At 34.0% G+C, this 27461-nt stretch overlaps 1 protein-coding gene across 16 annotated transcripts in view; it reads right to left on the reverse strand.

The window, feature by feature from the left end:
• Positions 1-27461, reverse strand: part of KDM4C (lysine demethylase 4C) — a 469399-nt gene that overhangs the window by 311634 nt on the left and 130304 nt on the right. For 15 of the 16 annotated variants that reach the window (XR_001623634.2, XM_016424248.2, XM_007499560.3 and 12 more), the window contains one exon: positions 16788-16925. Coding sequence is in view for 15 of the 16 variants with exons in the window: in XM_016424248.2 (XP_016279734.1) it covers positions 16788-16925 (138 nt within the window). In the remaining variant the exon portion in view is untranslated. Of the gene's footprint in view, positions 1-1188; positions 10924-16787; positions 16926-27461 lie in introns of those variants that run through there. The other variant, XM_016424251.2, reaches the window with a different exon arrangement.

Genomic DNA, 27461 nt, shown 5'->3' on the forward strand with positions numbered 1-27461 from the left:
TAGCACTCTTCAGCCTTGGAACCAATACACATTATTGGTTCCAAGACAGAAGGTATGGGTTTAAAAAAATTTTTTGTTTTAATTGTAGTTGATTGCATTGTGTTTATCAGAGGCTTACTGTATCAATTCCAGAGCAGATGAGTGGTAAGGGATAGCCTAATGAGGTATAATGACTTTGTAGCGATCTGTCCAGCAGCCACTACACAAAAGGGAATATCTACAGGATTATGATTTTCAGGAGAAGAACAGAAGCCGAAGAGAGGTTTAAAGAATTGAGATAGACACCAGATAATATCTTGTTATGGAAGGACGCATCTTCCCTTTACCTTCCTTTACAGGACATACATTGAAGAAAGATTAAAAAAACCAAGAATGCATGGAGAGTAGAATTCTTAAATAGTATTAGGAATCAGGAATGAGGTGAGAAGGAAAGAAAAGAATAAAGATCTTTAGAGGCACAATGGATCTCCATAACAGGAGTAATCCATGTGGGCAGCAGGCAGGTTAGAGAAAAAGAGAGAAAAGGGAAAAGAGAAAGAGAGGCGTCCTTCCTGACTATTTATGTCATAATGATGTATGATGATATATATATATATATATATATATTGATGAGATAATGATGTAAGAGATAGGTAATGCATATAGTGGATTTACATTGGCTTGACAAATCAATGACATACAAGCTAGAGGCGTGGTAAGTTCAGGCCGCTCTTTTCAAACTCCCAGAACAAAGACCATATGGCCTGCTCATAAATCATGCATTGGAATGCTGTCTGACCAGATCCGAGCTGGGCCCTCTGTGGTTCAGTCCAGAGATTCTTCCTGGAATCCTACAAACTTGTCCAGCATCACAAAGCTAATAAGTGTCTGAGGCCAACTTTGAACCCAAGACTTCCTCTCTCAAGTCCTTGCTGAGATATCTAGCTGCCCCCATTCCTAAGTCTTTTGATGTGGTTTTTTAAATATTGCTGTTTTATAAATTGTTATCCTGGTTTTCACTATACTTTGCATCAGTTTTTCTACAAATAAATACTTCCAAGTTTAAAAAAAATCATTCAATTTATTATTGCTTAAGACAAAATAGCATTCAATCACAAATATTCTAATTTCTTAAGCTACTCATCATTTCATGGATAGACTCTCATTTTCCAATTCTTTTCCATCAAAAAATAATTATATATTTGTGCATATGAGTCCTTTTCCTCTTTCTTTAATCTCATTGAGGTATAAACCTAATAACAATATATTGCAGAATCAAAGAATGTGCATATATTATTAGCTTATCAGAAATGGTTCCAAATTCCATTCCAAAAGCAATCAGGTGTAATACAAAAGGGCTAGGTGTGAGATACAGAAATAAAAAGGGTATTAATTTTGAGTTCAAAAAAGGTAAGATGCTACAAGGATGCTTAATTTCTAAACATTCTATTAAAAACAACTAAAATATCTTGCTTCTACTAATAATGACCTCTCTTGGCTTTTTTAATGTACTTTTATACACCTCTCTATAATTCACATATGATAATAGGCAGAAAAAAGAAAGGGAACAGGCATCTATATATATAGAGAGAGAGAGATATGGGGGGAGGGGCCTAATACATGCCAGACATTGAATTAAAGGCTTTTTTTTAATCAAACAGATAATATTTTATTTGATAATTACAAAAATCCTATAAGATAGATACTATAATTGTCACCATTTATAACTAAGGAAAACTGAGCCCTATGGTCAAAAAGCAAGTATCTGAAGCCAAAATTGAACTCAAATTCTGCCTCCAGGTGCACTGCTTTATACACTGTGCCACCTAGCAACATCATATGAAGGAAATAAAAATGAGCCCACAAGAATGAGGTTTACAGAGGCTGAGTGAAGATTGAGGCTTAGAAGGAGCAGAGGTTCAGACCTCTAAATACCCTTTCTAACCAATCATAAACTGAATGCTCCCAGAGGACTGAAAAACAAACTTAACAACAAGACACAGACAAGGAACCCTCCTGCTGGACTTAATTCAAAAGGTACGCCCCCTGAAAAGCCGGAATCCAAGATCACTCGGGTTTAAGGGGAAGACAGAAGGATCCCCTCCCACCCAGAGAACTGAGACTCAAGTGACAGCCGGAACTTTTGGGTGGGCAAAGGTGCTGGTCTGAAGGCTTTACATTGCAACCAGGGCTGTGATAAGTTCAGAGTCTCCAACACAGAAGGCGGGGAAGGAGCTAGAGAGGGAGCATAGACCTGGCAGCCTGGCCAGAGCTCTGGAGATCCTCCATATTTGCTCCAGCCATCCAGGAAGTTTTGGACTCAGAGAACACCCAGCCCAACTTAGCTGAACTTAATCCCATCAAAAGTCTCCAGAACTCAGGAAAGCCAAAGCTCCACAGCCATCCTCATTGACTGCTGGACTTTAATCCAATCAAAAGCCTCCAGAGGACAGGAAAGCTCAAACCCCAACAAACCTCCACCAGAGACTACAACAAGAGGTCTCCTGTAAAAGCTCCAAGAGGGGAGACTGACAGAAACCCCCAAACAAAAAAAATTAGAGGAGCAAGAGCATAGACAAATACAGGGAGTAAAGAAGTGGTGGATTTGAGCAAACAGAAAAAGAAGAAAGAAACTACAATAGACAGCTTCTACTCAGCAAATGGAACAGAGGGGCAGAGATCAGCAAACTTGATAAATCAGAAATCCCAGCGAATTGGATACAAGCTATGGAAGAACTCAAAACACAATTAAGAGAGGCTGAAGACAATTGGGGAAAGAACTTAAAAATTAAGATAACTCGTCTGGAAACAGAGGCACTTGAATGAAAACGAAAAAATAGTGTCTTGAAAGCCAAAATCAACCAGCTGGAAAATGAGGCAAAGGAGATGAAAGATGAGGTGAAGAAGATGAAAGATGAGAAAAAAAGAGATGAAAGACGAGGTGAGGTAAAGAGGATGAAAGATGAACTCCAAAGAAAATCAGACTAGAAGGAGAGGGATGACCAAAAAGCCAGGGATGAAATCCAGTCTTTAATAACCAAAATACAACAACTGGAATTAAGTGACCTCACAAGGGAGCAGGACACTATAAAACAAAATGAAAAGAATGAAAAAATTGAGGAAAATATGATGCATCGCAAACACAAAACAGACAATTAAGAAAATTGTTCAAGAAGAGAAATATAAGAATCATAGGTCTACCAGAAGACCATGACAAAATAAAAAGCCTGGACATAATACTACAGGAAATTATTCAGAAAACTGTCCCCATATCCTAGAACAAGAGGGGAAAGTGGAGATTGAAAGAATCCACAGATGACCTCCTGTATTTAATCTCCAACTGACAACAACCAGGAATGTTATAGCCAAACTCAAAAATTATCAGACCAAAGAAAAGATATTACAAGCTGCCAAGAAGAAGCCATTCAGATACCATGGAAACAGAGTGAGGATAACTCAGGAACTGGCTGCATCAACAATGAAGGACCGAAAGGCATGGAATATAATATTCTGGAAAGCAAAGGAACTAGGTATATAACCAAGAATCACATACCCATCAAAACTGACTATATTCTTAAAGGGGAAAGTATGGTCATTCAACACAATAGCAGAATTCCAAGCATTCGTAAAGAAAAGACCAGAACTGAACAGAAAATGTGATGTCCAAGCACAGAATTCAAGAGAATCATCAAAAAGTAATTAAAAAAGAGGGGAAAAAGAAAAACAAAACAAATGAACAACAACAAAAAATTTTAAGAGACTCAGTAAGTTAAAATATGTATCCCTATAAAAAAATAAGTCATTGGTAACACTTAAAAAACTGTTGCTATCACCTGGGCAGCTAGAAGAATTACACTTAGAGGAACAGTGACAAACTGTATAGGATGAAAGGACTAGACATATATAGGTATACAGATATATGCATGCAAGCACACATATACATGTGTGTATATGCATATATAAACACACATATATATATATAAATATATAACCATAACTTAAAAAAAAGAGGCTAATATTAAAAGAAATGGGAAAAGAAATAAATGGGGGTAAATTGATATGAAACAAAGTAGCTCATGGTGGGAGGGGGGAGAACATCGATACACTGGAAGGGTAAAGAGGTTGGAGATAGGAAATACTCAACTCTTACGTGCTTTGAAACTGACCCAAAGTGGGAAGAAAAATCCAATCCATTGGGGCAGATAATAGATTTGTGCCCTATAGGGGAGTAGAATGCTAAAAAATGGACTGGTGGGGAGGGAAGCAGTACAAGGGAGGGGGGGAGAATTTTTAAAAGACTACAGGGGAAATTGGGAGGGGGGGATAGGGAGGAGGGAGATAGAAAGGGAAGTAAAATAAGGGTGGGAACTAGGGGGACTGATTATAAACAAACACTGGTGTAAAAGGAAAGAGTGAAAGAAGAAAAGGCAGGACCAGGAGAAGAAAACAAAATGCTGGGAAATACACAGCTGGTAATCATAACTCTGAATGTGAATGGAATGAACTCACCCATAAAAAGCAAGCGAATAGCAGAGTGAATTAGAATCCAAAACCCTAACATATGCTGTCTGCAGGAAACACATATGAGAAAGGTAGATACACATAGGTTAAAGTAAGAAGACAAAGCCAAATCCATTGGGGAGCAACTGATAAAAAGAAGGCAGGAGTCGCAATCATGATATCAGACAAAGCCAAAGTAAAAATAAATCTAGTTAAAAGAGATAGGGAAGGTAACTACATCCTGATAAAGGGCAGTATATACAATGAGGAAATGTCTGTACTCAATATGTATGCACCAAATAGCAGAGCACCCAAATTTCTAAAGGAGAAACTAGAGGAGCTCAAGGATGAATTCGACAGAAAAACTATACTGGTGGGAGGTCTGAACCTTCCTCTATCTGAACTAGATAAATCAAACCAAAAAATAAATGAGAAAGAGTTGAGAGAAGCAAATGAAATCTTAGAAAAATTAGAGTTAGTAGACATGTGGAGAAAATAAATAGGGACAAAAAGGAATACACCTTCTTTTCAACAGCACATGATACATTCACAAAAATTGACTGTGTATTAGGGTACAAAAACATTGCAAACAAGTGAAAAAGGACAGAAATAATAAATGCAAACTTCTCAGAACACAATGCAATGAAAATAATAATTAGTAAGGGTACATGGAGAGATAAATCAAAAATTAATTGGAAATTAAACAATATGATTGTCCAAAACTGGCTAGTTAAAGAACAAATTGTAGAAACAATCAATAACTTTATTGAAGAAAACGACAATGGTGAGACATCCTTTCAAAACCTATGGGATGCAGGAAGGATGGTTCAATATTAGGAAAACAATCCACATAATTGACCATATTAACAAGCAAACTGACTTGGCATAAAGACCTCAGCAAGACAGTCTATGACAAACCCAAAGACCCCAGCTTTGGGAACAAAAATCCACTATTTGATAAAAACTGCTGGGAAAATTGGAAGACAGTGTGGGAGAGATTAGTTTTGGATTAACACCTCACACACTATACCAAGAAAAACTCCAAATGGTGTTTCTTTTCAAAAAGGCAAAAAATTGAGTAACAATCTTCATAACAAAAACCTTTGACAAAGGTCTAATTACTCAAATTTATAAAGAGTTAAACCAGTTGTACAAAAAATCAAGCCATTCTCCAATTGAAAAATGGGCAAGGGACATGAATAGGCAGTTTTCAGTTAAAGAAATCAAAACCATTAATAAGCACATGAAAACATATTCTAAATCTCTTATAATCTAAAGAGATGCAAATAAAAACAACTCTGAGGTATCAACTCACTCCTAGCAAATTGGCCAACATGACAGCTATGGAAAGTAATGAATGCTGGAGGGGATGTGGCAAAGTGGGAACACTAATTCATTGCTGGTGGAGTTGTGAATTGATCCAACCATTCTGGAGGGCAATTTGGAACTATGCACAAAGAGCAATAAAAGACTTTCTGCCCTTTGATCCAACCATAGCACTGCTGAGTTTGTAGCCTAAAGAGATAATAAGGAAAAAAGACTTGTACAAGAATATTCATAGCTGCTCTCTTTATGGTGGCAAAACATTGGAAAATGGGGGATGCCCCTCAATTGGGGAATGGCTGAACAAACTATGGTATATGTTGGTGATGGAATACTATTGCGCTAAAAGGAATAATACAGTGGAGGAAGTCCATGGTGACTGGAACAATCTCCAGAAAGTGATGCAGAGTGAAAGGAGTAGAACCAGGAGAACATTGTACACAGAGCCTGATACACTGTGGTTCAATCGAACGTAATGGACTTCTCCATTAATGGCAATACAATGTCCCTAAACAATCTGCAGGGATCTATCAGAAAAAAAACTATCCTCAAGCAGAGGACAAGCTGTGGGAGTAAAAACACCTAGGAAAAGCAACTCTTTGACTACAGGGGAGGAGGGGATATGATTGAGGAGAGACGCTAAATGAGCACCCTAATGCAAATACTAACAACAAGGAAATGGGTTCAGAGCAAGGACACATGTGATACCCAGTGGAATTGCGCGTTGGCTAGGGGAAGGGTGGCATGAGGAGGGGAGGGTGGGGGAGGAAAAGAAAATGATCTCTGTTTCCAATGAATAATGTAGGAAAATGACCAAATAAAATAATATTAAGAAAAAAAAATGAGGTTCAACCACTTACTACCTACTTGGCTAAGAGAAAGTCATTCAACCTCTCTAGACAGCAGTTTCTTCATCTTTAAAATGATGAAATTAGTTACACTAGAAGGCTTTAAAACATCTCTTCCAGGTCTAGATGAGACCCTAATATTTTTTATAAGTTATATCTTTCTGTTTTATCATCTTGATAGATGATAATCTATCTATTAGATTATCTAGACTATAATCTATAAGAAGAGGTATGATACTTATTAAAAAACCTTTCTTCCTATCTTAAAAATCACTTATTAGTGTTCATGCTAAAGTAGAATAGGAGGAAAAACTAGGAAATCACAGTTAAGTGACTTGCCCAGGTTCACATAGGTTGGAAGTGTCTGGGCCATATTTGAACCCAGGGCCTCCGTGTCTCTGGGCGTGGCTCTATACACTAAGATACTTAGCTGGCTCAGGTATATGTTTTACTGAATCTCTATTCCTCCCCTCTAACCTAACACAACACATTAGCTGGAAATTAATATTTTAAAAAATTATAGTTGCTTCCCAATTTGTTGATTCCCTTCTAATTTTAGATGCATTGGTTTTGTTTGTACAAAACCTTTTTAATTTGATGTAATCAAAATTATTGATTTTACATTTTGTGATTTTTTTCCTAGCTCTTGCTTGGTATTAAAGTCTTTCCTTTCCCAAAGATCTGACATGTATACTCTTCTATGTTCACCTAATTTGCTTATAGTTTCCTTCTTTATATTCAGATCATTCTGAGTTTATCTTGGTGTAGGGTGTGAGATGTTGATCCAAACCTAATCTCTCCCATACTGTCTTCCAATTTTCCCAGCAGTTTTCATCAAATAGTGGATTTTGGTCCCAAAAGCTGGGATCTTTGGGCTTATCATAGACTGTCTTGCTGAAGTCACTTACCCCAAGTCTATTCCACAGATCCTCCTCTCTGACTCTTAGCCAGAACCATATTGTTTTGATGACCACTGCTTTATAATATAGTTTGAGATCTGGGACTGCAAATCCTCCTTCCTTCACATTTTTTCATGATTTCCCTGAATATCCTTGATCTTTTGTTCTTCCAAATGAACTTTGTTATGGTTTTTTTCTAATTCAGTAAAAAAGTTTTTTGGACGTTCAATGGGTATGGCAAAAAATAAGTAACTTAATTTGGAAAGGATTGTCATTTTTATTATGTTAGCTCATCCTAACCATGAGCAATTAATGTTTTTCCTATTGTTTAGATCTAGAGTGAGAGGAGCAGAACCAGGAGAGCATTGTACACAGAAACTGATACACTATGGTACAATCGAAAGTAATGTACTTCTCCATTAGTGGCAATACAGTGACCCTGAACAACTTGGAGAAATCTAAGAGAAAAAACACTATTCACATTCAGAGGAAAAACTGTGGAAGTAGAAATACAGAAGAATGGGTGTTGTATTTTGTCAAAGACTTTTTCTGCATCTATTGAGATAATCATGTGGTTTTTGTCGGTTTGCTTGTTTATATGGTCAATTATGTGGATGGTTTTCCTAATATTGAACCATCCTTGAATTCCTGGTATGAATCCTACCTGGTTATAGTGGATAACCCTTGTGATGACTTGCTGCAGTCTTTTTCCTAGTATCCGATTTAAGATTTTTGCATCTATATTCATTAGGGAGATTGGCCTATAGTTTTCTTTCTCTGTTTTTAACCTGCCTGCTTTGGGATGAGTACCATGTTTGTGTCGTAAAAAGAATTTGGTAGAACCCCTTCTTGACTTATGATCTCTGTTTCTAATGAATAATGTATGAAAATGACCAAATAAAATAATGTTTTAAAAACTGAAAAAAAAAAAGAATGCCTACCCGTTGACCCAGCCATACCACTGCTGGGTTTGTATCCCAAAGAGATTTTTAAAAATGGGAAAGGACCTGTTTGTACACAAATATTTATAGCTGCGCTTTTTGTGGTGGCAAAAAATTGGAAAATGAGGGGATGCCCCTCAATTGTGGAATGGCTGAACAAATTGTGGTATATTTGTTGATGGAATACTATCGTGCTATAAGGAATGTCAAATCACTTGATTTCTATAAGAATTGGGAGGACCTACATGAACTGATGCATAGTGAAATGAGCAAAACCAGGAGAACATTGTACACAGAGACTGAAACATTAGATTCTACTACTAAAAGCAATGCAATGACCCAGGACAATTCTGAAGGACTTATGAGAAAGATACTATCCACATTCAGAGAAAGAACTATGGGAGCAGAAACACAGAAGAAAATATATGATTTGTCACTAACAAGTATGGGTATAGAATTTGGGGTTTGGGTTTTAAAAGATTATCTTTTATAAAACAAATAATATGGAAATCGGTTTTGAGTGATAATATATGTATAACCCAGTAGATTATTTGTCAGCTCTGAAAGTGGAGAGGGGAGAGGGAAGGGAGACAACATGAATCACGAAGTCATGGAAAAACATTTTTTTTTTAAAAATAAAATTAAAAATAAATGAGAAAAAAAAGAAACACAGAAGAAAAACAACTGCTTGAATACATGGTTCGAGGGGATATGGCTGGGGATACAGACTCTAAATGAACATCCTAATGCAAACACCAACAACATGGAAATAGGTTTTGATCAAGGACACATGTAATACCCAGTGAAATTGCACATCAGCTACAGGAAGGCTGGGGGTAGGGAAGGGAGGGAAATAATATGATTCTCTTAACCAAAAAATAATGTTTATAAATTGACTAAATAAATTTAATTTAAAAAAATTATAGTTGCTAGACTCCCTTAAATGGCAAAGTTCAAACTTCATATGCATAATGCCGTACTCATAAAAGTCCCAATTCTGGTCAGCAAAACTGAGGACTATTTTTCAAAGTATTTTTATCCTGAACATCAAAACTAATTCTTTCCTAGACAATATCAGTCCTGACCAATGTAAAGATGATATTAGAAACTAAGTATTGTTTTATTTGTTTAGAGATAAGAAGTAAAGTGGCTGCTTGAGAAAGAACTGGAGTTTGAAGCAGAGCTGAGAAAGGATGTTGATTTCAGATGTGACAGTTATAACTAATTTTCTATGTCAATTACTCTCTCTGGCAGTTGGGAGTTGGTCTCTGGCAGTTGGCAGACTCACTCTCAGAGACTCAGGGCTGGAGGAGGTAACATCTTTGCCTCTCTCTCTGTCTGAGGGGAAGATCTGAAGGAGCTCAGTGTTTTCCTTTCCCAACTTGGGAAACATTATTAACTATCTATTGCAGTTTTTATAAATCGGTTTATATCTGATAGGATCAAAGAAAGACCTGGTCTTTGGTTTGGTCTCTGAGTCTGTTAAGTCTCAGAGTCCTAACTTGATTCATGTTGAGACTCAACCAGCTAGCCTTTGCTATTTTATAATTTGGAGGCAAAGTTAAGAATTATAAGGATAATAGCAGCAGTTTTTATTTAGATAGTATAAATTTGGGTTGGTCAGATTAGGAAGGAGAAGTGTAGCCTGTGAAATACAGGAGAAGTGGTTCCTTGCAGAACTAGGGAGCTTATTTGGGTAGATTTAAAATCCCTTAGAAATACAAATACTTTTTTTAGCTATATGTATATTTCAATAAATATTTCATTTTTATAATAAAAGTCTCTTAAGCTTCCTCGTACCTGGCCCTGAAGGGAAGTTCACATTTGAGCTTCACTTTATCACTGAAGATACTTTTGATTACATTTATCAAAAGTATCTAAATAGTTTTGAACCTACATTGAACAGTTTTTTCCATATAAATATTTTATTTTATAACTAGCCAATATATTTTTACACTAAGTAGTTTAAAAGGAAAGGACAAGTCACACCTACCAACTAGAGCAAAATATTTGAGATATAATCAAAGAGAAATTTTTTTAAGAATTTTGGAGTAACTACCACATTAGTAACAATCTTTTAAACCTGTTCCACAGAAAAAGTCTTTATTGTCTTCAAGACACTGCTAGAGAAAAGCAAGCTCTAGGTAGTCCTAAAAAGCTGGAAATTATTTTTTTTATGTAAAGGTCAGCAACAGTTTTTGTCCATCAGCCTAGGATCAAACTATCTAAGATTTGGAGAAGCTCATCACCACGAGGCAGACCAACAAATGTTGAATTATGTTGGAAAAATAAATTCAAGAAACAAACTACAAAAATGTGGATAGATTATGATTAACAGTACTGATTAGAATATTCTCCTGGGTAAAATCATGAATCCTTGAAACATGGAAAAGGTAATGCTCCACAATTCATTCATTTCTTCATCATATGAGGCTGCATGGAATAATAAGAAGCAGGAATTAAGTAGCAGGAAAACTAGAATTAATTATAGCATCAACCATAATTGCTATATGATATTATATTTATCAATTACATTTCATTTATCCCAATTTCCTAATCTACTTGAATTGCCCTATTTATTTTCCATAATTCTATCAGACATGAAAACCGCAATACAGGCAGATTTAGCATAAGCTTCACCAACTCAGCTGTAATATTTTTCAGGCTATGGGATAAAGGACCCAAAATAAAGATAAATAGCACAAAATGTTTTCTTTCCCACTCAATCCATTCATTATCATTTCATCAAAAAGACAAATAGGATGTACCAAAAAGAATACTGTATTCAAAATCACTGAACTGAGTATAAATCCCATGTGTATTACCTACTACGTATATCATGTTAGGAAAGTCGCTGAACTTCCCTAGGCCTCAGTTTCCTAACTTATATCAGTTAATTGGGCATTTTAAGGTCCTTTCTAATTCTAATCCATATGTAATTAAAAAGTCATAAACTGGCAATATTATTAATATGAAGAAATTTTAACCTAGATAAACCAGAGAACGAGTTAGAAGAAATTTCAGTAGCTATTTTCACTTTACTAATAACTAGAAAACATCAAATTAGAATTTGCCTCTTTAGAACTTTTACACATTGCTCCTGGATTATTTCATCAAATTATCACAAGAATTTTCATAAAAGAAATGGGAAGAAAAACTACAAATAGAAAAAAAGGAACAGATTTTGATTGTGATTAACATCAATAAGCATGAAATTACAGTAATTTAACTTTTAACAACTCAGTACTCAAAGTGCTATATGAGGAAAGGGAATTCTTTTCAAAAAGTTGGTAAGTGTTAGTGGAAGAAGCATGAACGGCAATATTTTGAAATTGGAAGGGTGCTCAGAAGCTCAAAAATGACAGGAATATCTACGCCTAGGGGAACAGACTCTGAAGATAGTCTGTTCCACGTGAAAGCTTGAGTTAAGAAGTTTCTCTTGACATGGAATCTCAATTAATCTCTTTACAACCTCCTGCCATTGTCTTCTGCAACCAAACAGATCAAGTTCCATTATTCTACAATATAAAAATTGGTAGCATATGCTCCATGAGTTTTCCCTATTTCAACCTTAACATTCCCAAACGAAAAGTCTTTTCATCACCTTGACTGCCCTCCTAGAGACATGATATAGCAATCAATGATGGTGAACCTTTTAGAAACTGAGTGCCCAAACTGCCTCACTCCATATGTGAGCTCCCTACCCCCAACCATCCATTACCCAAGACAGAGGAGAGAGGAAGCACTCTCATCAATCTTATTGGGCAGAGAGGCGAGTCATGTAAGAAATGTCCTCTGGTGCACCTAGAGAGGGGGAATGGATCAGCCCCCTGTGACACACTCTGAAAAACATGTGACAGGCACATCAATACAGCTCTAGAATTTCAACATATTTTTTGAAACAAGTTTCTCAGAACCAAATATAATAGTTCAGAGAAGCTGTTGTGAAGTCAAAATACAGTAAGATTATGACTTCTTGGCACTGTAGCCTATTTTGGTTGTTCTGTTTTCATAATGACAGAAAAGATAAGATAGCCAAAGTGGATGACAAGATAAGATATTAAGCATAGTCTAAAGGACTGATCTCAGGCCTTAGCTGAGCTCTATTTTAACTCAATCACTAACCAAGCAAGAGAATAATTCCCCAAGAGTAAGATTTCCAAAGTTATAATGAATTTATTTCCCTCAGGAACTATTGGGGGACAAGAAGTAGAGATGAAGGAGTGGAATTTTCTAGTGGCCTGGTCACTTCTAAAAGAATTGATCCAGATAAGACAGTGAGACGAGCAGTAACATATTAGATGGCAAAGTATGGCTCTAAAACATATGAAGACTACTTCAAAGGTCACATCTGGGCTCTACAGCTATTTAGGTGTAACAGACTGACTGAAGTACTGTCAAATATAAGAGAAAAGTAAAGTCCTTAACTCTGCAAAATGCAAAAGTGGACATACTTGAATTCCTAAATATTGAGGACTTCCAGCAAGATGGCAGACTTGAGTGGAGATGCATGTCTAACCATTCCTAGCTTCAAAATAGCCCCACCATTAAGTAAAAGAAAATAAAGGGTGGAAAGGAGTTTAAAAAAACAAGGAAAACATCACAGAAAAATGAGTACTCTAAAGAAATTTTTAATAGCAATAGATAAGTGATATGTACAAAAAGAAAAAATTTTAATAAGAAATGTCCAAAGAAAAAGAAAATACTTCACTAACATCAAAGTCCCCTCTTCTCCAAAATGAGCAATGTTGTATTAGATTCAGATTAATGGAGTAATTACAAGAAAACATGAAAAAAAAGAATTATATGTTAATGATTTTTTTAAAGAAAGAAAAATGATTTTAAAAAAACTAGGAACTTTTTATAAAGGAATAGACACTATAAAATCTAATAACAGCAATAATTGGATTAAAAATGAAGAAAATTAGAAAAGTACTTTAAGCCTCTGTAAAAATGGACACATGTTCCCTCATAGAAACTCAATTAACTAAAATACCTTATTGATTACAGAAAATTATGCAAGAAAATTTATCCAAAAACACTGTGAATAGGAAAGCACAGATTAAAAGAATACTCAGAACTCTGTCAGAGAAAAACCCCAAATTTACCTCCTAAAGAAATAAGGCTGCAAATTGCCAAAACTTTGAGACAAAGAAATAATCTTGTAAGCAGTCAGAAATAAATGATTTATAAATCAAGAAATATAAATTCAAATTGTGGAGTTATGTATTAATGATTAAAAAATTAATTTTTAAAACTGGAATATGAGATAGAAATTAAGTAAAATGGTTTACACCAAGAATGTTACAAAAAAAATATTCTAACATGAAGAAATAACTTAGTGACAAATAATGTTATAAAAGACATCATTCTGTGAAATGAAAAGAGGTAAATTTTATTACAAGTCACTTGGTGAACAAGCACATATTAAGCATACTATGTGCCTGGAGCTGTATTGGCTTCTGTGGTAAGGCACTAACAAACAGGGGGAAAAAAAAACTAAAAAAGGCATCATTCAAACAGCCTGATATGGGTAGATTTTTAACAGAGGTCAAGGAAATGGAGAAGTGAACACATAGAAAATTCGAAGGATGATGATCATCCCTTGCAAAAGAGTTGATTCTTTTAAGGAAAAAAAAGGCATCTTAGAGTGCCTAGAATGTAATGTATGTAGAAAGTAGCAAAGTCAATAATACTGAAAAGACAGAAAGAGACCAGGTGGTGAAGGGGTTTCAATGTGAAACAAAAGACTACAAATATCTTGTAAATAATGAGGAGCCACTTGAGTTTGAGTAAAGGGGGAATGTGATCAGGGTAAATGTAAAGAAAATAATTTTTCTTTTTTATATTTTTTAATTTAAGAAAATAATTTTGATAGCTCAAAGAAACACAAATTAGAATGTACCCAGACATGGAGTAAAGAAACTAATTAGCAACTGCATTAGTCTGGGTGAGAGATAATTATGTCCTGAAATAGGATGGTGGTTGTGTGATAGAAGAGGTAGATAGAAGAGATATTAGGAAGGTAGAAATGGCAAGATTTAGCAATTTGATATTCTTGATTTTAGGGAATTCTATTGATTGAATCTTAGATTATTCAGTTCATTTTGATGCTTAATAATCTAGTCTGTTCTGCTGATCTATTTTTCTATTTTGTAAGGAGTATTAAATATTTTTGATAATTACTACTTGATTTCTAAAAGTACTACTATCCTTTCCATCTTTTCTTTAAATTATATTCTTTGAGTTTCTAGGGCTTATTCCACCCTCCTGAATAATGGTATTTTCTAGCTCAACAGAATAAACTTTTGATAGTTGTAACATATAGTTTAATTTGGGGAGTATGTTTATAATTACATAGCGATAGTACAACCACAAGTAATAATTACATACTCAATTATTTAAGTGAACCTTAATTTCTATAAATTGTTTCATAATTATTAGGTAGATTCACTTAAAAAATGTTTTGTTCAGTTTTGTATTCAAGTTGATTAAGATTTCTCTAATACTTCCTATTAATTTTTACATCAAAGAAATCCAAAAAAGCACAGGCAAGTAAGAGCTATTATAATAGTATAAATATCATACATCTAAAATCAAAAGTTAGGAGTATTTGTAATAAAGAAATACTGACATCAATACCAAAAAAAATGTGAATAAGGATAAACCACTTCTCCCATATAGTTTAATAAAATGCAATTAAAAAAAAGAAGTAACAGGAAATCAAAGGCATAAACACCACCAAAAAGAAATTAATACTTTTAAGAAAACTCTAGATACAAGAAAATGAATGAATTACTAGCATCAGTATAGTAACAGGATTCAAAATAAAACCAAATATTCTTATTAAAATAACTGCTTTATTTCATCAGCCTAATAACTAATCTAAGGAGAGCCACATACAAATTTGAGAAAAATATTGCATAACTGGAAATCCTGTGCCTTTGAACTACAATTCCCAGGAACCCACTGACTTCCTGGCATTATGTACTGACATAGAAAGGAGATAAATATGGTGTGGTCTTCTGTAGCTAGCTCTCTTTCCTTCCTGGATCCGGACATTGGTAGGACTTAAGCAGGTAACTTAGCCATTAGCATGTGGTTTTATTTTGTTAATACTAGTGATTATTAATATATATTATAAAATATAATATTTGCAATTATAGTAGATTAATTTTAATTTTAGCATCACATTATTAATAATGAAAACTAAACAGTTCAGCAGTTGAGATTATTTTGAAATCATTCTTCTATAACCAATATAAACAGTCAACAATAAATAAATGTAAATAGACTGTAATATTAGCAATAATCACAATAGTTCCATCAGAAAACTCTATTAATATGTAAATAATTATATTATCAAGTTTGAATAACTGGAAACTACAAACACACTATATAAAAACAGGAGCCTTTCTGTTTGTCATTTGCCAACCCCTACATAGTTGATCTTACATAGACTACAAATAATTTAGAAGCTGCTCACTGCCAGGAAATGCACCTCCAACAGAAAAAAGAAAGGGGGAAGGGGGAGAGAGTCACAAGAGAAAGTAATCAAATTTAACAGAAGTAACCATCATTTTGAAGCCACCATCAATTTGAAGTCACAAGGGAGAAATAATTAAAATTAATAGAAATTGTCGCTTGCAAACAAAAACACAGAGTGTGTGAACAAAATACAAAGTATTTGGCAGAAGATAGCATTTAATATATCATATAAATAAAATATTTTGTTCTGGAAAATATATTCCAATTTTTGAATGATAAGAAAATCATACTACTGAGAGTAATCAATCCATTTTAACTGTTCACTCATCTCTCTCCTCAATATTTCCCTAAATTTTGGATACACTCTATAACCTGGTCACTAAATAAGCCTTCGTTTTTTCCATTTTACTGCATTTTTACAAGACATATTCCACTTTAACAATCAAGAACATGTCTAAACAATAGAATATTTCAAAAAGTATAAAAATTTGTAGGATTGGGGAACAACATGACTTCATGCAAATTCTTTAACAAGAAGAAATATAGCATAATGACAGAATAAGCTAATGTATTAATTTCATAAAATTATTTCTCAGAGTAATATACAAGTTTTACATGAATGACAACAGGAAAGTATTTTGAAATAACTATTATTTAGCAAGAAGCAAATTTAAAAATCTGAAATAAATTACAACAGTGAAAATCTAAAAATACATATAAAATTTAAAGATCATTTACATGTTAAATTTGTTACCACAATAACTAGAAATGATACATAATTTATACTTGATTTTTGTAGCATAACTCACCAACTTAGCAACTTTTCCATAATCAATCCATCTGACTGTAGCAAAATTTGTAGATTCTGCACAATTAAATCCATGATTGAAACCAGCATGGTATCCATATGGGAAAGTGATCATAAATTCTCCAGCCTCTTGAGTAACCTGCATCATAACAATACATCCAATTTTAAAAGTTTCTTCAAGAAGAAATTAGTAAGATATGATACTTTAAATGAAGAGAAATTTCCTTATAGAACTGAGAATTACAACTCTCTTACTTATTACTTGCTTCCTTAATTCCTTAAATTCCTTTTCATACCTAAAGAATTGAAATCATTTTTTGGTCAAAGAATCTACAATTCAGTCTATTATGTTGAAAATTTTGAAAAATCCCTTTTTAATTTCTTAACCCTATTTACATAATCTTGATTTGGCTATCCAAAAATCCATTTTTGGTAATGAGGAAAGCTCTAAAAGAAAACTCCTATATCACTCCAACCTTTCTAAAGCTTTATTAAAACCAAAAACAACCATAGTTTCCCCAGGCTGAAATTAAGTCACCACTTTCACTTCTCCTAACCCCATTCATCTCCCTCACTCATAAAAAGGCAAGCCCCCCTAGGGTGTGGACCCTCCCCCACGATGGGATTGGGTCATTCAAGACCAATCCCACACCAGGAACTAGGAGAGACCCCTGAGGACATCTGGGAGAAGTAGATCCCCTAGGCCACAACACAGTAGTCAATAAAATTAATTATTATTTATTATAAAATATTCATATAATGCAAATATTAGCTACTATACATTAGTAATAATTCAATTATAAGTAATAGTAGGAGCTATGATTCAGTTGTTTTCAGTCATGTCCAGTTCTTTATTACTTCACTTTGTAGGGTATACTTTGCAAAGATATTGGAGTTATCATTTCATTCCCCAGTTGATTTTACTGATAAGGAAACAGAGGCAAACAGAAATAAATGACTCCCCCAGGTTCACACAGGCATTAAGTATCTGAAGCTAAACTTGAACTCTGGTCTTACTGCCCCATGCCTAGCAATCTATCCACTCGGCCGCCTAGCATTCTATCCACTCTGCCAGCTAACTGGGTCTATAACAATAGTGGCTAATATGTAAATAACATTTTAAGATCTACAAAGCTGTTTAAACATGTTATTTCATCTGCCTAAAATTATATAATTAAAAGTGTTGCTATTATTGCCAATTTGCAGAAAGGAAAACAGGCTGAAAAAATTTAGGTAGAGTTGCCCAAGATCATATAGCTAGTAAATCTCTGAGTCAGAATTTGAAATTCTGCTTTTCCTAACTCTAAACTCAACACTCCATACTCTATGTGACCTACCTAATGAACTATGTATTGAATTTTGTTTAAACTAAAAGTCAATGTAGGTAGGTACATGCGTAGACATAATATATATGCAAGATTATATGCTTATATGCATATTTAATTATGTATATAGTCTCACAGGGCCAATAACATCACTAATTATGTGTTTCTCTCCATTATCAATTTTATCACAGATCTTACTAACAGATTATTTTACCTATTAAAAGTAAACAATTTCATTTTTGTAACAAATTGGATTTATTTGAAGAAATAATGTAAAATAATCCATATAATTAAGAACTCCAATTAAGAACCTAAAAACAAGTAACAATCCATAGTTTTTTGTTTTCTTTGTTCTTGGTTAGGAAAAAAGGTTGTTCGCAGGCCTTATTCTACATATATAGAAAATGAGAACAAGAAAAATTCTCAAAAATTTAAGTATGGAAATTTTACTCAGCCAAAATTTGGTTATGAAGTATTCTTTTATTGCTTGATATTAAACTAATAATTAAAATCTCCTATATGAAGGAGCTAAGAAATGAACTGCTAACATTATAAATTATATGTTAACATTTCCCTCATATTTCAATGTCATTCACATTAGAATAATACAAAAGCTAAGAATTCATTATAAAATCAGGCATCCGGTGAAAGGCTTAATATAACAGCCAACAAAATGGGCATTTTACCTACTAAAAAAAAAAGTGTTATAGTATGGGCTCCTTTGGTAATCTCATGAAGCCTACAGATACTTTTTTCAGAATGATGCCTTTAAATAAATGAAATACAAAGTTTCAGTTAAATGTCAGGGGAAATTAAAATGTAATTTTGTTTCCCATCCAAGTTCAAGAATGCCCTGAAATATATCCATACACTAAGGGAAACTATGTATATGAGTTTAATTCAAAAAGTGAAGATGAATAGAATATATTTATGAAATTTCTGAAAAGTATAAATGGAACATTTTTCATTCCAATTTACATATATTCGGTCACTATAAAAGAAATTCTCCTCGATTCACATCTAATTTTTCTTTTTATTTTCCATCTAGTATCTGTGAGAATGAAAATGGCCAAACTGATTAAAAATTCATAGAATGTTCAAAGTTTTAGATTCTGTTATAATGAACTATCATAGAACGGGTTTGTTACAAGTCACATGGACACAGACCATTTAGAACAAATTTGGTAGGAATGTGGATGAAGGGTCTTAGCAAACACTGCTAGACCCTAATAAAAATGTAAAATCAACAATATCTCTTCATAAGTAGCCAGCATAGGGTTCAATGGATTTTCATCAATCAGTTTTAATGATATTTTAATATATTTTAATGATGATGGAATAAGATATGAATATGTCACACATGAGTTTTCTGTCACAGTGTCACCAAATAAAAGTTAGACATATCTAGAAAGTTTAACCAGTGCTCAATGCCTAATGACATAAACATGTATTCACCATAGCATAATATAATGAACCTATCATAAAAAATTTTTCAAGAGTACAGTAATCAGGATGCGACTTGATTTTTGGAAATTCAAAATGCCTATGTATAATTGAAAATGTTACCCTAAAAAAGAACTACATTTCCGAGGAGCCCACTGACTTCCTCTTATTATATACTTCCTGTATACAGGGGATATTAGGTAAGGACGTGGAGAGTCCGGCTCTCTTTTTGAGCCAGTAGGCAAACATGGCGGTTGTGAGTAGGGATTTTGAAATGGCTGATCAGCCATGGGTACGTGGTCTTTATTTGGAATCTTCTTTATTCCTTGATTTCTAATGATCATTAATGAATCTCATTTAAAAAAATGTAACATTTTATTATTTGAGATCAATTTTAATTCTTACATTGATGGTAACCACGAAAAGATTCCCTAGGCAATAATTAGCCTCCACGTGGCAGGGGACCTCAGAGGGGAAGGGGAAGGAAGTTACTGTTCCAAACAGGAAGTAAAGAACTGCAAACATGGTGCATTCCATAAAAGAGCAGTACCTGTACTGTTTCAAACAGCTTCCAGTTTTAGGGTGTTTTTCCTTTCTACCACTGGTCTTTTCAATTATCTTGCCTGACATTCAGAGAAGAAACTCATCTCCCTACAACCCTTTGTCATTTGGGACTTCCAAGTCTCTGATTCATCCAGTTTGGAATTCCTCAAACACATGTTCTCCTTCTCTGTGGGAGATCATAGAGCTCTGACAAAAAAGTATCTGAATGGATAGAGAAAGGAACTTTAAAGAGACTGGAGGTGAAGATTTTAGACCTTTTCAGACTCCACTATTTTATGAAAGTCTCTGTACTTTATTGTATTTTGCTGATTGTTTTAAGATTTAATTTTGTTGTTTTAAGTTCATATATTAATGTATTCAATACTATTCTGCTATACTGAACAAGTTTAATCTACTGTGTTTTAACTATTAGATATATTCTGTTACCTTTACCCTGTAACCATATTGACAAAATATTTTTAATAAGGCCATAAAAAAATAAATTTTTATTCCATTTTGTAATTGTTAATTGTTACATAGATTATGGATGGACGCAACCTGGCAGATTATGGATGGACTCAACCTGGCAAACAACATTTTAAGACTTTAATGAGCTAAATATCTCAAATTGATTAAGGTAAATTGGTTAAGGGGTCAGAAGACATGATTTTTAAATTTTTTTTTCAAGAATTTTGAATGATCATTTTGCCTACTTCTTAGTTATTTATAACAAGGGGTAAAGGGTCCATTTTAGTTGCTGAAGTAAAGCATTATTATAACCCCATCTCCTCATTTGTAAAAATCTGAATGGATGGACATTAACAGTCTCATACCAAAGGAGGTGATAAGTTGATCCCAGAGCATGGTACTGTAAAGATTAAAATTTGGGGAAAACTTGGGCAGGTAGAAATTAGTTTCTCTCTGCAAGGGGTATTATATTTGTAGAGGTTTATTAAAGATTAAAATATAAAGAAAATACAAGTAAGAGAGGCACATGTCTAGGTCCAAAGAGCCTATTCACGACCACTCACATCTTGCATGCTAGATGGAGAGCCTCGTCTGTTCCCAAGCGGAAGTAAGAAAGAACACCAAAACCCTTTCCAATAAGGTTAAATACCTCTTCTCGATCTCGGCCCAGGTGAGAATTCAGGGATATTACAAGGCAAGGACTTCTGGGGATTGAAGTCCTGGATTCAAGTCTCCATTTTTACAGTACCTTAGATGTCTCCTAAGAGGGAGACCCTCTCATTTGTACCTTATCAGCTTACTCTACACTTCCACCAGAATGATCTAGATTCTTGGTGAAACTTTTTTAAACCCAACATCAACAGTACAGAGGTTTGTTTTTTTCTAGACTCCTCTGCCACATTTTTGTAATGACAGCAGTAATATATATTTTTAAAATATCTCAGCGATTGTGAAATAGAAACCCACAGACTCCATATAGACAATTTAGGTAAATAAAGTCAAAAACCCAAATTTCTCCATGTCAAGGTAGAAAGTTAGATTTTATTGGAAGAGGGCCAAGTCCTCCAATAAAAATATTCTCTTGCACATATTACATTGTTGGACACGGGAAAGAGACAATGCCCAGAGGCTGAGGTCTGGTTTATATAGCAAAATGAATACTTCCTTACAAGGTTGATGACATATCACAAGACATAACATCATACAGACCATATTTTAGAAACAGTTACCCAATTACAAAGCTGATTGATGTATAAATAGAGATTTTGAATCCTAGACTTCATTCCCCAGAAGTCCTTGGTATTTCCCAGAATTCCCTAAAATCTTACCCGAGTCTCCACATAGGCGAGATCACAATTTGTATTTAACTGGCAGTAACACCTCCCACGCTCGCTCTTCCTTCCTTTTTCAATGATGTAGCAAGTATAGTGGTAAGCTAAGTGTGGGGATTTTAAATGGGCTAATCAACCATGGGCACATAGTTTTTATTTTGTATCTTCTTTATTCCTTGATTTCTAATGATCCTTAATGAACCTCATAAAATGTATTTTTATAATTAGAAATATAAATTTAATTTTTACATTGGTTACTTCATTTCAGAAAGCCCATATTAGTCCTTAGACTTAAGGTGGGGGGGGGGGAGGCAGCTGGGTGGCTCAGTTGATTGAGAGTCAGACCTAGAGATGGAAAGTCGTAGGTTCAAATCTGGCCTCAGACACTTCCCAGCTGTGTGATTCTGGGTAAGTCACTTGACCCCCATTGCCTAGCCCCTACGACTCTTCTACCTTGGAGCCAATACACAGTATTGACTCCAAGATGGAAGGTAAGGGTTTTTATAAAATAAAAAAATAAATAAAAATTTTAAAATTAAAAAAAAAAAGACTAATGACTTAGTCAAGTCAATTGACCATTACCTCTCTCTCATCTGATCTGGGGGAAATGATGACTATATCCTAAAATGAAAGGGTACATGATGTTTGAGCCATATTGGGACATGAGATTCAGATAGTCAGTATCTTATGATAAAAGGAAGTACAAACATAGGGAGGGGTTACACATCCCTTTAGAGACAGTTTTTACATAAGTTTTAGTTAGAAATCCTTAAAAAATTATGAATTTTGCCGATTGTATTAAGATTATAATGGAATTTATACTAATCACTTTAGAATCACAATATTGATTATCTTAAACATATCACTATCACTAAAATCCAATCAAGTATAAAGGGGTAAAGGTCTTTTTTCCTAACAAAGCCAAAGTTTAAACATTGCTACACCTGAAAAACTTGTGACAAGCATCCATTAGTTTAAATTATCATATAGCAGTCTCATGTGAATCCTAATGATAGTGGGTTTGTTTGCTATTGTAATTAAATGGGCACATTAAATATGTGGGGATTTTGATACTTCTTGAATGTGCATTATCTGTTGTACTAATATTATTTATAAAAACTGTTACTTTGTAAACAGTGAATCATGGCCAAGTTTGAAAAAGGAAATGGATCTCATTTTTTAGTGAGAAAGAAACCTTTGTATTCTACCTTTCCTTAGCTGACAGTGTTCTATGATTGTAAGCTACATATTAATTTTTAAAACTCTTTTATTGTTTTTGCATGCATGTGCAATATACTATTTCAGTGTTATTTTTTCTCTCCTTTTTGTATTTGAAGCAAATGTCACCAGTATTGAGATTTTCTTTAACTTTTTTAATTTTGTTGAAATATAAGTTAAAATATATATTTGTTATAATATTAATACGTACCCAAAAGCTTTAAAATATGGAAACCTGGCATTTATTGATAAATGTTATGGGACTGTAATTAATGATTGTGCCTATTTCCAGGAAGAACAGTCATTTTTACACTACCAAGAAGCACAAAACATCAAAGAGACCAACCAATTCAATGGGGTTGATGAAAATCTGCACAGTGCCAAGGAGCACAAGGTCAAAAGGGACCAAACCAATCCAGGTAGGATTGATGAACTTCTAAGCCAGTAAAAAGGACTTATACCTAGTGTGCAGACTCAAGGTTGAGATGTTTAACATTAACACCTGTGTTAAGACACAGGACGCCTTTTATCCACATTCTTAGTGAAATACTCAAAGACAGGTACTGAAGTTTAGCTATCATCCTGGCTCCCCCTATTCCTGAGAGTGAAGGTAAAATCAGACCAGAGAATGACACATCCCTATCACACAAAAATCTAGTCCTTTCTTCTCTCTTATAGTATGGCAATTTCCTGTAGTCTTGGCTGCAAATGGGTAAGTGAAATATTACTTCATTTTGTCCTAGAGACTTGTGGGACAGAAATCACTGTAATTGGGTCCTGATTCAAGGACCTGTTAACAAGTTTACTTTCCCTTACATGAAATATTTACTAATAAGACTTTGATAGTCTATATTTCATCCAGAAATTATCTTTTCTCTTTTATTTGGATTTATTTTTTGTTTTTTATTTCTCTTGCCAAGTAATTCATACCTCATAACTCAGCTATGCATTCCTAAGTTATCTCTGTGTTTTTCAATACCCTCTTGGGGGAGGTGGGGGTATGTATAATTATTCTAAAATGAGAAGTTTAAATTCTTTTGAGAGTCATTTTAGGTTAAGAAACATGCTAACTTTCTGAATCCAAAAAGTAAACTGTTTGGAGAAGACCCCATGAAGATACCTCCATAGACCACATAATAGACCAGAAGATCCAGAGTAAACTTTGGGATGTGGTGATTTGAACTGTGTAGTGGTGAATGCATTTGTTTTGTATGTATATTCTTATGCTGAAGGGGACTGCCCCCTAACTGGCTCTTTGTCAATGCTCCTAGCAACCATGGGTTTCTTCTTTTCCTTTTTGCCCCCAAATTATTGTAATTTAGAAGTTGGTTATGTTTACAAGATCCATTGGAGAGACTAGTCTTCCACGGATCTCAAGGGGAATATATAATTGAAAATCTGTTTCCCACAATTTGTTACCCAAAAAAAGAACTACATTTCCCCGGAACCCACTGACTTTCTATTGTTATATAATTCCTGTAGATAGGGGATATTAGTCAGGGACATGGAGAGTCTCCACCTCTTTTTGACGCATGGTGGTTGTGAGTGGGGATTCTGAAATTGCTGATCAATCATGGGCATGTGGTTTTTATTTTGTATCTTCTTAATTCCTTTTTTTCTAATGATCATTAATAAATCTCCTAAAAACATTTTTATTATTTGAGATTAATTTTAATTTTTACACCTATATCCATTAATAACTTAATATATAATAATATATTAAGTTGGTTAAGAATATCTTTCATGGTTAATTGGATGATGTACATAGTACTTCCAAAGGGAAGCATGAAGCTTCATGTATAACACATGGTCTTGTATTATTTAACATCATCATATTTCCTATCTGGAAGGTCCCATAATGCAGTAATTCTTTGAATTCAGAGAACCTGACTCCCAAACCAACCCTGTCTGCCACACAACATTTTGAAGTATATTAATTCATTCTCTGGCCTATTTTCTCACCTGTAAAATGAGAGAGCTAAACTAGGTAATCATTCTAAACTAGGACTTTCCGGGCCAAAATATTATAAACCTAAATAAATTTTTCCTAACAGAAGGTAAAACCTTTCTCAATTAAGATATAATTTATGTGAAGGGACACTTTCTTGTTAATCTGAATAAAATAAGAAAAGAAAGGCAATTTTCAGACTAGCTAAAAAATTTAAAATGGTATACAGAGCAATAAACATCCATTTTAATTAGAAACAAAGGAGGAAATGAGATACAAACTTCTATTTCAACTATGGGGAACTTAAAATGTCTATCAAGTGTCCAGAAATTCACTTCACCAACATTTTTAAAATTGATTCAAATAAATTGAGTACTATTTGAAGGCAAGAAAATAAAATATATAATCTTGCATGATTCTTTAGTTTTGAAATAGCATGATGTGCATGTATACAAAATAAATATAAACATGGTATACACACATAAATACAGGTATACTGAATATGATCCTGAAATGAAAGGAATTAAAATAATGTAGTAAATGTCATCTCAGAACAAGCAGTTCCCCAAATTACCTCATCACCAGGCCCCTTTCACTATTGATAAATGAACCGAGCACAGGAATTTTTATTGTAGTAATAATAACAATTCACTGTTGCCTGGTAAGTGTAACCTCATTTATCACTGTGAAGCATGTTTCAAGTTCCATCTCCCCAAACTGAGAAAGATAGAGTCTGATTATTCAGTTAAATAATTTTCTCCATTACTCTACAAAAAACAACAACAAAAACAACAACTCTCCTCTGCAGGTGTTTAAAAGGATCATCTGTACCAAAAGATCATGCTTCAAAATAGTACTCTTTCTAGTGTATGTAGAAGCATGAAATACCGTATCAAACTATGTTGCAAGAATAAAAGGTTGACTTACTTTTGCCTCTTTGCTGACACATTTACAATAAACTACAGGAACAAAAATAGACATCTATACTATGATACTAAAAGCAAAATTTATATTTACACAAAGTAATATATCCTTATGTGTTTGAGCATGCACTTAATTTACCTTGGTTAGGATAATCTAACTTGCAGGCAAGTTTTCAGTATTTTTAAAATTTTTACAAGTTAGCTCAACAAAGAAAATCAAAGATAAGAAATTTTCATAAAAGTGAAATAATAGGGAGAAGGATAAAAGAACCATACAGTTGGCTGAGCCAATTTTAGGATGAAATTGGCTATAACAGAAATTTATTTTTAAATCAAAACATTTTTAAAACAAAACATTTCTCAGAGGAGAACCAGAAGGTAGTCGTTTTATTTTTCTACTCACTATGGTAATCTAAGAAGTTCAAATATTTCTGAAAAGAAAATTTAAAGGAACAGCAACATAGCTAGTATAAAATCAGACAGAGAGATACAAAACAATGGAAAAGTCTATAATAACAATGCTGTTTGCAATATGCAGCAGCATCTTTCTGCTATATAAATCCTGGTCAATGCTAAATGGCATATGGATGGAAGTGATTCCACAATACATCTTAGGAATCATAGCCATTCATGACTCATAACAATGGCTAAAAATAGAACTGGAAGAACTCTTTGAATTCTTGCCTACAATCTTTGCAGTCATATTATCCTTCCTACAGTTCCATTACTGTCTGAAGAATCTAATCAAGAAAATACTTGGGCAAAAGAAAGATAATGAGTAACAGATACTGACACTAAAAGAAAAGATAAACCAATTAGAAAAAAAATACAGATAATGAAAAACAAAAAGGGAGAACAAACACTAGACATGACAACACAAACTGTAAAGGAGACAAAGGCAGAAGTTCAAATAGCTAAAGAGAAGATAGAGAATCCAGTACCTCTCCTACCCATTTATGATCAAGGCTCGATCAAACCAAATTTTGGCATTGTTCATGTAAAGACTCATAAATCTTTCTCTGCCTCAGACCAAGAAAATCTGAAAAAAGGGTCACCTGCTTTTTTTCCTAAACCTATTCCAGGCCATAAAAGAATTCAAACGCGAGATGAGACTTTTTGATCCAACATTCTCAGACATTGAAATTCTTCTTCGGCAGATATTTACTCTAGCAGAAAAAATAAAATTCATTCAGGAGACTAGAAATAACCCTAAATTAACCTTATGGTCAGAGCATTTTTGAGAATCTGGAACTTTCCAACCATTCAAATTTAGTTTATTTAAGAAAGGCTACAGAGGACTTGGTGGAGAATATGAAAATCTTCACGAAGCATCCTGACTCATGAGGGATATTTGAAAACATAAAACAAGAAACAACAGAGCATTCTTCAACATTCCTTGATCACTTGCTAGAAGCTGGAGAAACAGTACTGGGGTTTCAGGACTGGTCAGAAAATAACTTCCAGCACATCAGGAGT

The sequence above is a fragment of the Monodelphis domestica genome, chromosome 7 (genome assembly GCF_027887165.1).
Source record: "Monodelphis domestica isolate mMonDom1 chromosome 7, mMonDom1.pri, whole genome shotgun sequence".
NCBI classification, from domain to species: domain Eukaryota; kingdom Metazoa; phylum Chordata; class Mammalia; order Didelphimorphia; family Didelphidae; genus Monodelphis; species Monodelphis domestica.